Below are 15,645 nucleotides of genomic sequence, written 5' to 3'. Positions count from 1 at the left end.
TGATTTTCAATAGTTTATCAGTTGGTGTGATTAGTACCCGATTTGTGCCGATTTGTACCATCACCGTTTTTGAGATATTCAAAGAACAAAATAGGGGGGGGGGCAACTTTACGACAGCCCCCCAACTTTTGAACTTAAAAATAAAAAGTGAATAGGTCGATAGAGAAGGATTTGTACCGTTTTTAGTTCGATTTGTACCATCACCGTTTTCCAGCTATTGACCGTTGAAAATATGGCGCCAAAAATAAAAAGCACTCAATATTATTTTTTTTAAATTTTTTAACGTACAACGGTAGAGAATTTTTTTCTCTTCCTAATGATGCCTTAAATTAAGCTTTATCTTCATTATTTATTTCGGAAATCAATTTTAAACCTTATATTATAGCGTGAAGTTAGCCCCCCCCCCGATATTCAAAATTTGAGATTTTTCAAATTTTTAAAACGGGATTGATTTGTACCGTTTCAAACTCGATTTGTACTATTACCGTTTTCCAGCTATTGACCGTTAAAGATATGGCGCCAAAAATAAAAAACACTTAAAATTTATTTTTATTAAAAATTAATGAAGATAAAGCTTAATTTGAGGCATCATTAGGAAGAGAAAAAAATTCTCTACCGTTGTAAGTTAAAAAAATTTTTAAAAAAATAAATGTTGAGTGTTTTTTATTTTTGGCGCCATATCTTTAACGGTCAATAGCTGGAAAACGGTAATAGTACAAATCGAGTTTGAAACGGTACAAATCAATCCCGTTTTAAAAATTTGAAAAATCTCAAATTTTGAATATTGGGGGGGGGGGGCTAACTTTACGCTATAATATAAGGTTTAAAATTTGATTTCCGAAATAAATAATGAAGATAAAGCTTAATTTGATGCATCATTAGGAAGAGAAAAAAATTCTCTACCGTTGTACGTTAAAAAATTTAAAAAAAAAATAAATGTTGAGTGTTTTTTATTTTTGGCGCCATATCTTTAACGGTCAATAGCTGGAAAACGGTAATGGTACAAATCGAGTTTGAAACGGTACAAATTAATCCCGTTTTAAAAATTTGAAAAATCTCAAATTTTGAATATTGGGGGGGGGGGCTAACTTTACGCTATAATATAAGGTTTAAAATTTGATTTCCAAAATAAATAATGAAGAGCTTAATTTGATGCATCATTAGGAAGAGAAAAAAATTCTCTACCGTTGTACGTTAAAAAAATTTTTAAAAAAATAAATGTTGAGTGTTTTTTATTTTTAGCGCCATATCTTTAACGGTCAATAGCTGGAAAACGGTAATAGTACAAATCGAGTTTAAAACGGTACAAATCAATCCCGTTTTAAAAATTTGAAAAATCTCAAATTTTGAATATTGGGGGGGGGGCTAACTTCACGCTATAATATAAGGTTTAAAATTTGATTTCCGAAATAAATAATGAAGATAAAGCTTAATTTGATGCATCATTAGGAAGAGAAAAAAATTCTCTACCGTTGTACGTTAAAAAATTTTAAAAAAAAATAAATGTTGAGTGTTTTTTATTTTTGGCGCCATATCTTTAACGGTCAATAGCTGGAAAACGGTAATGGTACAAATCGAGTTTGAAACGGTAAAAATTAATCCCGTTTTAAAAATTTGAAAAATCTCAAATTTTGAATATCGGGGGGGGGGGGGGGGGGCTAGCTTCACGCTATAATATAAGGTTTAAAATTTGATTTCCGAAATAAATAATGAAGATAAAGCTTAATTTGATGCATCATTAGGAAGAGAAAAAAATTCTCTACTGTTGTACGTTAAAAAAATTTTTAAAAAATAAATTTTGAGTGTTTTTTATTTTTGGTGCCATATTTTCAACGGTCAATAGCTGGAAAACGGTGATGGTACAAATCGAACTGAAAACGGTACAATTCGATACAAATCCTTCTCTATCGACCTATTCATTTTTTATTTTTAAGTTCAAAAGTTGGGGGGCTGTCGTGAAGTTGGCCCCCCATTTTGTTCTTTGAATATCTCAAAAACGGTGATGGTACAAATCGAACTGAAAACGGTAGAAATCGGTACAAATCAGGTACTAATCACACCAACTGATAAACTATTGAAAATCAAAAATTGTGGAGCCAACTTCACGGACCTTAGTTAAACTATAAATTTTGTATTCCAAATTAAATCAACCAAAAAACGAAAACGATTTTCAACCCGACCCCCTTCGATTTTTTAAAAATTTTGTGAGTATATATGTTAGCGTCAATGTGTTTTTTACGGCAATGTGTTATTTTTCAATTTTAAATTATTTTTTGAGCCCGTTTTTAATAATGTAAAAATCTGATTTTACCGGAAATGTAATTCCATCATGTTTGGAATACCTAACCTACCCTATGAATTTAAGACAATTTTTCCATTGAACTTATAAATTTAAATAATTTATAATAGATTTTCCATATATTTTTTATATAAAATTAATATGATTCAAATGTTAAAAGCGAAATTGTTTCCAATTCATAAGATAGGTTATTCCAAGCATGATTATTCGGTACAATCCATAAATTTTTAAAAAAAAGTTATATCTAAAATCATTTATTTTTATAAATAAAATCGAAATCCATTTTTATGTATATTTTTTTAATAATAATAATTAATTAATAAACATTCTGCCATATTGTTATTTTTTTTAAGCATTCTGTTTATAAAAGTGTGCGACAATCTCTTCAGAATCTGTTTTTAGTGACGCTGGTGATATAAACAGTTACCATCGCCGCAGGCTTACCTTTGATAAATTGGAAATTTTGGTATTTCTCAAAAGAAATCTCCGATATATTAATGTTAAATATTTTTTCAAATTTCATAATATATTTGTTTATTACTTATTATCAGAGTTGTTAAAGGATCGAATCAAAAGATCGCCGATCCTGGATTCGATCCTAAATTTGTCAATTTTCTCGGATTTAAGATCCTGACCTTAAATTGTGGATCGTGATCGAGATCATTTTTTTAAATATTCGATCCCGATCCTTTTAAAAATTATTTTTTTACTTAAAAAGCAATAAATAAAATAAAAATTTTGAAAATTAAATTTAAATATTATTTTTAAAAAATATCTATCTACATCATATTTTATCAATCACCATTCCACCAGATTTTATATTTCAACAATTTCCCAAATTTTTTGTAAGAAAAAGTTATATTTATTTATTAATTATATTATAATATAAATTCTAGGTTTTAATAATGTCCTCCATTATAGATTTAGAAGGTGATACATCTACTTCTATTGATGTGACAGCAGATATAAGTGAGAATGAGAATATTTTACCACATCATAATTTACATAAGAATTTACTTTATGTGAAACGGATGGAAGTAATACAATGATCTATGCAAAATGCTCTTTATGCAAAAACAAAATATCTTCTTCAAAGATTAGCAGTTCAAACCTAAAGAGGCATTTAGAAGTAATTAATTCTTTTAAAAATACAATTTTTATTATTTGTGTAGATCATAACAATATGCATATAATAAAAATTATAGATTTCCTTCACTATATGATGACAGTAATATATTGACATCAATAATTCACCCAAAATATAAGCTCAATTGGCCTTATATTAATCTGCCACAAAATTTGTTACTAAAAGAAAGGTTACCCATTTAGAAAATAAACCGGGTCAACCATATGCAGATCCTTAAATGAATGCATGGATCGATACCTTTTTCAGGAAAAACTCGTCACAAAATGCTTTTTCCATTAATAATTTTTTTTATTCTAATGATGATTCAGTGAATATTTTTAATATTTATGTTAATTAAAAAAAATCATTTAATGAATATAACACCTTTACCAGCGCTCCGGAGCGCTTGTTTAGTAAAGCTAAATAAACATGTATTTAATGAAAAACTTAGTTGTTTAAATGATGATAATTTAGAAAAAAAATTATTATTAAAGGCTAATTTAATTATAAATAAATATATTCTAATTGTTATACTATTATATTATTCAATTGCAATAAATTTATACCATATTTATTTATTTTTTATATTAGTTAATTTTGCATCGATCAGAAATTTAAATAAGAAAAGGATTGTGATCGTGACGCGATCCTTTTTTAAAAAAAAGGTTGATCCTGGATTTCGATCCTCATTTTTTCAAAAGATCGTGATCGGGATTCGATCTTTTTAAAAGGATCGATTAACAAGCCTGCTTATTATGTATATAGATTAATGGATTAATGTTATTACTTATTATATAAAAGAGACTTAACAATAAAAATATTTTATATACTTTTAGAATTGCAGTTAAATTGAATATAAACTATAACTGATCATTATAATATATTTAAATGACATGGTATAGTTAAATTATAGATGTTATACTAATAAAAAGTACATTAAAAATTGGTATCTTTGCAGAATACAAAATTAGATATTGTTGTAGTTTTGTATTATTATGATATATATTTGTACATATATATTATAAAATGTCAATCAAAAAGAATATATTTTATTTATTAGTTATTTTATCGAGAATTGATATTCAAACACTTGGTATTTTTTTTTGTTTACTTTTTTTACTTTTTACTTTTGATAAATATATTATACGAGATAAATTATGATAGTTCTTTTTTTATTGAAATGAAAAGAAAAACTTTTATGAGATGGAAAAAATTTTAATTTGATGTTGATTTTGAAAATAAACTATTGGAAATATTGTGATTTGAATGGAAATAAAGAAATAGAAATTATGTTAAATATAAAAATGGTACCGAAAGACCAGGATTCGTGAACACTTAAGGGAAAAATAAGAAAATTTAAAAAAAAACAAAAACAAAATAGTGAATATTTTTGTTAAGAGTAATTTAGATATTATAAAGGAAGAACAATTTCTAGGACCGGGTTCCTCAAAATAATACTAATTATTCTGGATATATATATAAAGGTAAAAAATTTGTTTTTATTGAATTATAAATTAAACACAACGCGATTTGAAAAGTTTTTTTTGAATAAATTAATTTTTTTAGGATTTTAAAAAATTTTATTTTTGATATAAATTTATGAAATCATGGTTTATCCTTTTATTACTGTGCATAGGAAGCCTGATTTTAATAAAATTTCGATTTATAAGAATAATTTTAATAAAATTTTTAATACAAAATTTAATGAATTGGATGTGACCAATAGTGTGGTTACAGCTTTCATTTTTTTATATTGTATATATTATTAATTGGTTTCAGAAAATTAATTAATAAAATTCAGAGAAGATCAGTGAATAATAAAATAATTAAATTAGGTGATCTAAATAGTAATAAATCTTTAGATATTTCTGAGGATATCAAAAATAGTTTACATTTAATTTTGTTAGAATTAAAAATTTTAAATAGTAAAAAAAATGTTGAAGATAAATATGAGAAATATTTAGATACTGGTGAAGTATTTAATGTTCCTCAAAATATTGACATATCGGAGGATATAAATAAAAAATTAAATTCAAAATATTTAGATACGGGGAAAGTATTTAATTTTCATCAAAATATTGACATATCGGAGGATATCAATAAAAAATTAAATTCAATTGTGATTGAATTTAAAGAGAAAATTTCTGAGGTTTTAAGTAAAAAACCAGAAGAAATTTTGAAAAATAATAAAACAGATAATACTTTGAGACAAAGTACCGAGGAATCTATAATTTTAAGTGAAATTAGAGAAATGAGAGAAAATATGAAAAATTTATCCAGAGAAGTTTCCAACTTAAAAATCAAAAGTAATAATGTGATTGAAAGTTGTGAACTTTGTGGAAGAAAAGGACATATCGGTAAAAATTTATGCAAGAGACATAAAAACTAATGAGAATGTGATTATAAAACCAAGTGAAAAAAATGACATAGTGTGTCATAGATGTGGTTTTGTAGGACATATAAAAAGAAATTGCATAATGAAAGAAGTCAATTTCAAAAGTGGATTTCCGCAACGAACATCGGTAGTGATAAATCCAGTGGTTCGAAGTATACAAAATCCTATTATTAAAAATGTGGATAAAACTGAAAATTACAATACAGACCATGATAGAATGTGTTTCAAATGTGAAGAAATGGGACACATTGCCCTACATTGTATTCAAAGTGTGAGTGGGTTACAGTGACTATATGATTTGAAAGAGAATCATATAAAAATAGAAAAATCATATTTAGAGAATAATAAATATTTTGATATATTTAGTTTTATTAAAAATTTTGTGGATATATATAATAAAATTGATAGTCATTATGGGAATGATGATTATACATTGAAATTTAACTAGAATAAAAAGAGTTGTAATGTGGGAAATTTTTATTGTCATTCTGATGAAATAAAAAATTTTAAATTAACCAATAATCTGAATAAAAAGGATTATTGTAATCAAACAAGTGAGAAATATCCAGGAGAGATTTTTAATAAAAACATAAATGAGATTCAGAGATCTTTAAATTCTGAGATGAATTTAGGTATGAATATTAATTGTATTAAAAAAGAGATTAAAATAAATATCATTCAACCGATTAAAGGGCTTAAAAATGTAATAACTGAGGGACAAAGGAACAGAGTTCATGTCCTAATATTAATTTAAAATATGGTGGACAAATGGTTGAAATGTTATTTGATACCGGGGCAAGTATTTCAATAATGTCTAGTGAAAATTTTTATAAATATTGTCCGAATGGTATTGTTGAGAGACAAGTCAATATAAAATTGAGTAAAGCATAATTAAAAGTGATAATATACTGTAATAAAAGTTTTAATAAAAAAAAACATCTGGGAAGAAAAGTATTATTTATCTTAATCAGTAGAGAAGAATATTTTAATTTAAGAATTAAATTGTTATCAATAAAATAAAAAAAATATTGACTTTAATAAATTCATGTGAATAATACCATGTGGTATGGTATTAGAAAGTTCAATGAAATACAAACTTTTGTGTAGATTAATTTTTAAAAAAAAATGTATTTTTTTTTAAATTTAAAGAGACATTGTTGTGAAACAATGTAAAATTAAAAATTTTTTTTAATATTATGTGATAAAGAAAAAGCTCTTAAATAAATGTCGGTGGACCATAAAGGATTTTAAACTTTGACCTAGTTAAGAATTATGTAAAATAAAAGAGTTTTAAAAAAAAGGATGGAATGTGATGTGATGATATTGTTTATAGTTTTAATAGTTATATTTATAAAATAAAATTTTTTTTATCTATCGGCATATCTTCATATTTTTTTTTGTAACATAAATATGATTGTAGTGGCATTATATATATATTATAGTTTAGTATTTTTGCTATATAACATGTCTTAATAATTTTTTTGTGGTTCATATTATTTTCTTAATGGATATAACGAAAATATATATATGTAATTTCAATAGTGATAATTATAAATTATTTTTTTTATCCCTATTCGTATTCTTTTATTTTGTTTGTGGTCAATATTATTTGTTTTATAATTGAACATTAAGAAAAAGAAAATAATTGTAAAGGATTGTTGAATCCAAATTTATATGTATTATAAAACAAACAAAATATATTAATTATTATAATCCGCATGTCGAAAGAAGACAATGTTAAAAGTCGATGATGTTCAAAGATAAGATTCGATAAATGACGAGGAAATAATCAATGTCCTTAAAGAACGATAATTATAATGGAACACGTGGCCTATGAAGGGTGGGCGTGTTGTAGTTTTGTATTATTATGATATATATTTTATTTGTACATAATATATTATAAAATGCCAATCAAAAAGAATATATATTATTTATTAGTTATTTTATCGAGAATTGATATTCAAACACTTGGTATATTTTGTTTACTTTTTTACTTTTGATAAATATATTATACGAGATAAATTATGATAGTTCTTTTTTTATGGAAATGAAAAGAAAAACTTTTATGAGATGGAAATGATTTTAATTTGATGTTGATTTGAAAATAAACTATTGGAAATATTGTGATTTGAATGGAAATAAAGAAATAGAAATTATGTTAAATATAAAAATATGATATCGGATGGGATCGGTAATCGGTCAATATCAATTTAATATCAGGAATATCGAATCGGATCTGCCTCCAAAAAGTGGTATCGGTAAACCCCTAATAATTACACTTTAAATATAAGTAGTATGGCTTCAATCCTATATTATACCAAATATAAAGTAATTTTTTTCTAAAAAAAAGAAGGCAATATACGTGAATAGTGGAATTAAAACTAAAATTTACCATATTCTTGCAAATATATCAATTTAAATGTAATGATATATTTAAAAATTTAGGCCGAACCCGAAACTCATTAAAAAATATTAGGGCCAACCCAGCTGGAACCGAAATATTATATAAAAAATAGATCCAGGCCATATTTTAAAGATCTCTAATAGGAATACAATTTTTTATGCTACCCTGCCCTTGATGATTAGCAGAATTATTAAAAGATACTGTAAAATGGATTTAAATATAGATACATCTATTATGCAAAATATCCCCTTTAATTTAAAAATGGTTAACTAAATATTTTCGCCGGAAAAATATTACCTAAGCCTCGAGATTTCGCGAATTGTCAAAACAATATTTGCCATCTATGAGAAATTCAGGCTTGCGTAATATTTTTCTAGATAAAATACTGAGTTAGCCGTTTTTAAAATCACTAGATACATAGTTTAAAAAAATGTATCACAGAAAATGAGCTAAAAAATTTATTGAACTAATATTACATCTATATACAAATATATAATTAAAATAATGATTGTTGGATTTTAATAATTCATAAACAAAATATATAATTAAATTTATATATTGTTAGATTTTAATAAAACATTTTCAAAATTTTTATCAAGTAAGAAAACGCGGGTTCTTATCCAAAAAGAAAAATATTGACTAAGCCTCGAAATTTCGACACTATATGTCTAGACCTTTGCTCCTTCTATGAACAAAATTTTCAGGCTTGCGTAATATTTTTTTGGATAAAATACTGTGTTAGCCGTTTTTAAAAATCGGCTCAAAACGAGCCGTTTAACAACACTAAGTGTGAGTGAGATATCCCAAATGTTCTAAAATCGAAAGAGGCGTAGCAACAGGTTCAATAACATATAAAATCATATATATATACAATACATATCATATTTATTCATTAACAATAATGATACAAAATATATAGGAACGATTTGTCATTATCTGAAAATCTCTGAAATTCGGATTTATCACAAGATTCGTCAAATTGATTATTCTCTTTAATAATACTATTAATTTCATTGAGTTACAAAAAGAGTTCCATCTTACTTAAAAATGGTTGCCCAGTTTGGAGACTACCCATGTTTATTCCACAGTTGAGAAAATATCTGAGTTGAAACACATGTAAACTTTGTACCCTTCATTCTTACATTGGTGTATAAAATATTTTATATTGGGGCCAGGGTAGGTTAAATCATTTTCATCTGAAGCAATATGCACAATTGACATAATATTCTTTAAAATAAATTATAATATTAGAGAATAAGAATATAAATTAACATATCTTGATTGATTCAATATTAATTAGATTAACAATCTTAATTGAAAATTTAACAACGAACATTTAAAATAAAAATGAAGGAATTGGTGGTTGATCTATCTTAAAAACTCGGCTAAAAAAATATGTTTTTTCCATATTTTTTAAGAATAATTTAAATATTTTGCGTTATCGTTTCTCAAAAAAAAGAAACGCGTTATGATTACTCGTTACCTCTAGAAGGTAAGGAATGGCGTTCCTTTTCTTCAGAAAAAGTAACGACGTAACTTTACAACACTCGTAATTACTCAACTATAATAGGAATAGGGTCTAATTTTAATTTATTTAATTGGCGAAATTAATGATGAGCACATGTTTTTCATAATATTCGTTTTGATAAAAAATTTAAGGATTGTCCTAATTAAGATACTTAATTTTCACAATTGCCTATCCAATTCCTTTAAAATTTATTGCACTACATTGTTTATAATTTGAAAAAATCTTCCATATATTTTTTCACCAGAATGCGAGTCAATAAATGGCAAAATATCTGATAACAAGTGACCTAAGCTCGCATTTTTAATTAATAAAGGGCAGGTTTACTAAATCGTCATATATAAATATAACTGAATTCCTGCGAACCACTTATCCTGTAGTAGTTTTAACCTAAAAATGGTATTCGTAGGGCCTGATTATACCATATATATTGTAAAATTAATTTGGCTTTTTGTATTATTAATTATTTTCGCTTTCGTTATTATAAGTTTCGTTGGTATATAGGTTAATTGATGCAATAATGGGATTTAATCAATAGTAGTAAGAATTTTGAATTGTATATTTGATTTGAACAAAAATTTTAATAAAATAATGCTTGATATTATTCGTGTTTGATAAATCATTAAAATAATTATCTATATATTTATTGCTGCAAATTTTGTGATAATATCTTTTATTAAGATTGATTAGAACAGAAGTCGTTTTTTTCCTACATTAATTTCTATTTACACTTTGCTGTTTCTGTCTTAGCATATCATAAACATAATAACTCCATAAGCAGAATTTTTTCATCTTACATCAGTTCAGCTTCAAACTTATCAGAAGGTATTGATTTTAATGTGGTTTATCTGTATGATAATGAGGCTTGGCTTTTTTATTATTTTCATCAAGAACCCAAATCCATGTCAATACTACAAATTCTGAATATATTAAAAATTAAATAATTGTAAAAGCTTATCTTAATCATATTCTTAAATTCCAGATTCAGGTATTATTCAATAAAAGAAAATATATTAATAAAACATTTTAAGAAACAGCTGAATAAATCAATTCATATAAAGGCGTAATATTATTTAAAAAATTAATTAAATTATTATGCATATTCAATTCAATATTTTTACTTTGTTCAATTCTTTTTAATTTTTATAAGTTTTAGTTCACCATTATAAAAAAAATATGCAGAAGGAAATAAAGTAAAAAATAACACTAGGATTACTTACAAACAAAAAAAAATAAAATATTTATGAAAAATTCTGAATATAAAAAAATATTTACAAATTTCATATAGTGCAATTAATTTTAAATAATTTGATTGTATTTTCTTCATTATCCATATTCAATTCAAAATATTTAATTAAATAATTATGGTATTAGTAAAATAAGAATCAAATCATGAATAACGAATAATTCATTTAAGACTGTTTGGGTCAGCATAAATATATTATTCTGTATTTTATTTAATATTCAATGTTTATAATGTGATCATGAAAATATAAAAAATTTGAACATCGTGTGTATTTTATAAAGTATTATTATAATTAGAATATAGAAAAATCTTAGATAAACATTTATATAAATTCTAAAAATCGTGTTTTTGTCAAAATTTTGTTTGGACACAAAAATGTTGTTAAAAAGCCTGATTTGGGTCAATTTTTAATAACAGCCCAAATAAGATTTTAGCCAAAATATTCAAGGTTTACCTAATATTATTTTGGCTAGAATCTTAATTAAGCCATTTCTAAAAATCGACTCCAATAGGGCTTTTTAAGAACATTGGATAACAACAGAGTTGTTAAAGTAGCGAGCTACTTAGCGCGCTATCTTTTTTGGTAGCTATAGCTAATAGTGGCTACTTTTTTGTAATTATTTATTTTTTTAGAGCGCTACTTTTTTTGTACCTAATTAGCGCGCTATTTAGCTACTTTCAAAAAATATAATGAAGGTAAGTATAAACATGAAAATTTAAATATAATATCATAATTAATTATAATTTTTATGATTTATTATTTTATTTTGAAATTGAAATATATTTTCAATTTGTAATTTATATTTTCATTTGTATAATAAACCTAAATCATGTGTTAATAATTTAAATTGTCATCGCATAAGGATATCCAAATCGTTAAAAGTGATTCAGACAATGATATTAATGAAATGGAAGATATAAGGGAAGAAAATGTTCTTAATAGCTTTAATACAAATTTCCCATTCTCTAGATTTGAAAATTTTTTAAAATAAATATAAAAACCAAAATCAGCTTCAAATTTATTTGTTTAAAATGTAAAAAAAATATTTCCCAAATCACAGTTATAACCTCAAGAAACACCTAAAGGTAAATTGTCATTTTTACATTCTCATAGTATTTATTTTATAAGACTGTTCATGCCAATAGTTTTAAGGAAATGGAGAAACATCTAAATAATTTTGGTATAGGCGACTCTAAATCCAAAAAGACTAATTCAATTCAAACCAAATTGATTTTGATTTTTTTAAAATTTGGTAAGCAAATAAAGGTCAATGTAACTAAGAAATAGCCAAAATTTTAGCCTCCTAACATTTATATTTTTGAAGATATTAGGGTTCAAAGTGGCAAAAATGACGTTTTTTCCCATTATCTGCCTTCATTCAATTAAGCATATCTTAAAAACTACATAATTGTTAATAACGAATTTAATATCAAAATTACGTACAAAGATTCTACTTTTAGATAAAAAAAAATAATTTTTTACCAATTTCCGGCCATTTTATTTAATATATAAGGACTAAAAACGATTTTTTGGAAATAATACGACCAATTGGAAAAAAAATCTAAAAATTTTTTTATCTAAAAATAGAATCTTTGTACGTAATTTTGATATTAAATTTGTTAATTACAATTATGTAGTTTTTAGGATATGCTTAATTGAATGAAGGCAGATAATGGTAAAAATACGTCATTTTTGCCACTTTGAACCCTAATATCTTCAAAAATATAAATGTTAGGAGGCTAAAATTTTGGCTATTTCTTAGTTACATTGATCTTTCTTTGCTTACCAAATTTTAAAAAAATCGAAGGTGGTCGGCCGAATCGTGATTGATTTGTCATGGAATGACCCTAATACAAATGCCAATATTTCTCAGAAATTGGCTGATAGTTATTGTTGATTTTATAATTGATACAATTCAACCAATGTCTTTGGTTGATAATCCATCATTTACCATGATGATTAAAAATCTATCCACTGGTAAAACAATTTTAAGTCACCAGACACTAATGAATAAAATAGCAGATAACTTTAAAGTGATGAAGGATGCTCTAATAGTAGAGTTATCAGAGAACATTATATATATACTACAGCAGATAGTTAGACAACACAAGATAAAAACTTATAAAATGCAACAAATTACCATAAATATTTATTTTTATTACATAAAATTTTTTATAATCAAAACTAACTATATTTTAATATTTATAAATGATGATTTTTATATATTTACTATACAATAACATTATAAGCAAAAAATAAAACAAATTTTTTTCTAAATTTTTTTTATAAATAGCTAAAGCTACTTTTAAAAAATAGTAGCTAATAGCGCGCTATTTTTTGACAAATAGTGATAGCGGTTAGGGCACTAATTTTTATGATAAATAGCGATAGCGGTAGCACCCTAGTTTTAAAAGTAGCGATTAACAACTCTGGATAACAATATGAAATTATCAGATTATATTTTGAGTTATTTTCAAATATTAATATGTGGATGACAATTAAATCTGTAAAATCCAAAAGTGTGATTCTAAAATTTAAGAAATTTGCATATTCATAATTATTTTGCAAAATTTAATCCATTTTTTATAAACTTTAGAAAAAAAATTATTTTTGAATCAAATCAAATATTTGACATATCAAATGAATGATTTTACATTTGTACAAATATGAATAACAGAATATGATTAATACCATAATTAGAATCGATTGTTATTTTCATGGGCCTCTAAGGAGCAATAAATGTGTGACCAAATAATAATGAACTAATTCAAGAGAAATGAAATCTTCAATAGCTTATTATTACTAGGAAAGTCCTAATGACAGATACCCATTGGTTAAAGGAAATATAATATGCCATTCTGATAAAATATATCATAGTTTTTGAATTAAAAACAAGCCAATAATCATATTCACCCAAATAGCAACTCAATATAATTTGTAATAATTGTAATTTTATAATGGGTCACCTGGTCCAGTCATTAATTTTCTCAGATAGATAATGATTTTGGTATATCTCATAAACACATAGTATATGTCATATTTGATCTAGCCAATACCCAATTCTTAGCTTGGGTAGTCATTTTTTTTTATAAATTATCAATTAATTATTAAATGGATCATTTAAAATTCATTTATTGCTTATATTTTGAATAATTCTTACAACTAATTTACAAAATCCAAAAATATTTAAAATAATGTTTCAAAAAATCCAACCCAGCGAAGTTTGAAAATAGAAATTACTTTAAATTTTGAATCAGGGCTTAAAATTTTGACACATTCAAGTCTATTTCAAAAAAAAATATTTAAAGAGATAAGTGCCCTCTGCTTGATTATTTTATTTGCTAAACTGAATGAAATTAAAATTCTTTGCATATTTGATTTATTGTTTAAATAAAAGTTAACAAGAGCTAAAACCTAGTTTTATTCTAGCCATAATCTCTCATACAAAATTTTATCATAAAGGGTGATACAAATTTCTTAATTTTTGCTCATTTGACATGAACTACCCTTCAACTTTTCATTAATTCCTTTCCTTTGTTTTTATGAACACTTCACCCTTTTGGTCAATTTTTTTTATCTTAGTGAGATGATTTTGCAATTTTTGAGATAAAAAATTAATATATTAAATATTAGTGTTGTTAAAAACCCCGATTCTGGTCGATTTTTCAAAATGGCCCAATTAAATTAATCTTAATCGGGCCTTTTTTTAAAATTGACCAGAATCGGGCTTTTTAACAACGCTATTAAATATTAAAAATGCTAAAACCGATGTTGCCAGGCATGATAATTTTTTGGATCATCCCTAAATATTAGATGTGTAAAGCTTAATTCTTTAGAAGCATCATCTAATTTCTGAACAACAATGCTCCTGTGATGCCTTAATAAATAAAATTATTAATGTAAAATCAATTTAAATACCATAATTGATAGTTTTTACTGTTATTTTCTAATAAATATGCAGTAAACTCTAATTCTTTTTCCCAGTCCTCATTTAATCCAATTAACAATTTCCTTCTATAATGCCTAATTTTAGAAAATTTTATATTTAACAAATTATAAAATACCAAACGGTATAATTAGCAGGATTCAGTAACACACAATCTCTAGTTAAATATAATGACCTTTTACTAATTTCATTTTTAACCAATAGAGCTCTTAAATAATCATATGCATCTTTAACTATAAAATTTACGTAAAATATTCAATATTATAATATTACATTTTTCTGAATATTGAATAGAAACTACATTAATATCATCTGTATTTTGGGAAAGTGGTCTAACATCTTCCCAATCTTTGCGATCTCGATACAAAGGTTCCTCTTTAAAATCATCAAGTGTGTATGAATAATTCATAAGAATACGCAAAATATCGAAACATAAAAATCTATAGAAATCATTGCAAAATATTAAAACTTTTTAAATTCAAATTCCCTCAAAGTCCATTAGTTTAAAATCTCTAAAGAAAGTGAAATTAATTTTCTTGGTTCATCTTTAAGCAGTTTTCTAACTATGAGATGTTGATTCAAAATATAAAGACTTATTAGGACTTATATTTTAAAAGAAACTTCATACCAAAGTTTTTTTCTTTCAAAAAAATATTAATTTTTAACAAAAATTTTTCACATTTTTAGATCTTTTTCCTTTTTT

At 24.7% G+C, this 15,645-nt stretch overlaps 1 protein-coding gene across 2 annotated transcripts in view; it reads right to left on the bottom strand.

The window, feature by feature from the left end:
• Positions 1 to 15,360, bottom strand: part of LOC135931997 (protein farnesyltransferase/geranylgeranyltransferase type-1 subunit alpha-like) — an 88,885-nt gene extending 73,525 nt beyond the window's left edge. For both annotated transcript variants that reach the window (XR_010573247.1, XM_065469321.1), the window contains exons 1-4: positions 15,216 to 15,360; positions 15,061 to 15,175; positions 14,915 to 15,019; positions 14,763 to 14,873 (exon numbers count right to left, since the gene is read on the bottom strand). Coding sequence is in view for 1 of the 2 variants with exons in the window: in XM_065469321.1 (XP_065325393.1) it covers positions 14,763 to 14,873; positions 14,915 to 15,019; positions 15,061 to 15,175; positions 15,216 to 15,351 (467 nt within the window). In the remaining variant the exon portion in view is untranslated. The remainder of the gene's footprint in view (positions 1 to 14,762; positions 14,874 to 14,914; positions 15,020 to 15,060; positions 15,176 to 15,215) is intronic.
• Between the last annotated feature and the right edge of the window lie 285 nt (positions 15,361 to 15,645).

The sequence above is a fragment of the Gordionus sp. m RMFG-2023 genome, chromosome 1 (assembly GCF_954871325.1).
Source record: "Gordionus sp. m RMFG-2023 chromosome 1, tfGorSpeb1-WG-v2, whole genome shotgun sequence".
NCBI lineage: Eukaryota > Metazoa > Nematomorpha > Gordioida > Chordodea > Parachordodidae > Gordionus > Gordionus sp. m RMFG-2023.
The sequence above is the reverse complement of the archived record's forward strand: the minus strand, read 5'-3'. Positions and strand labels throughout refer to the sequence as shown.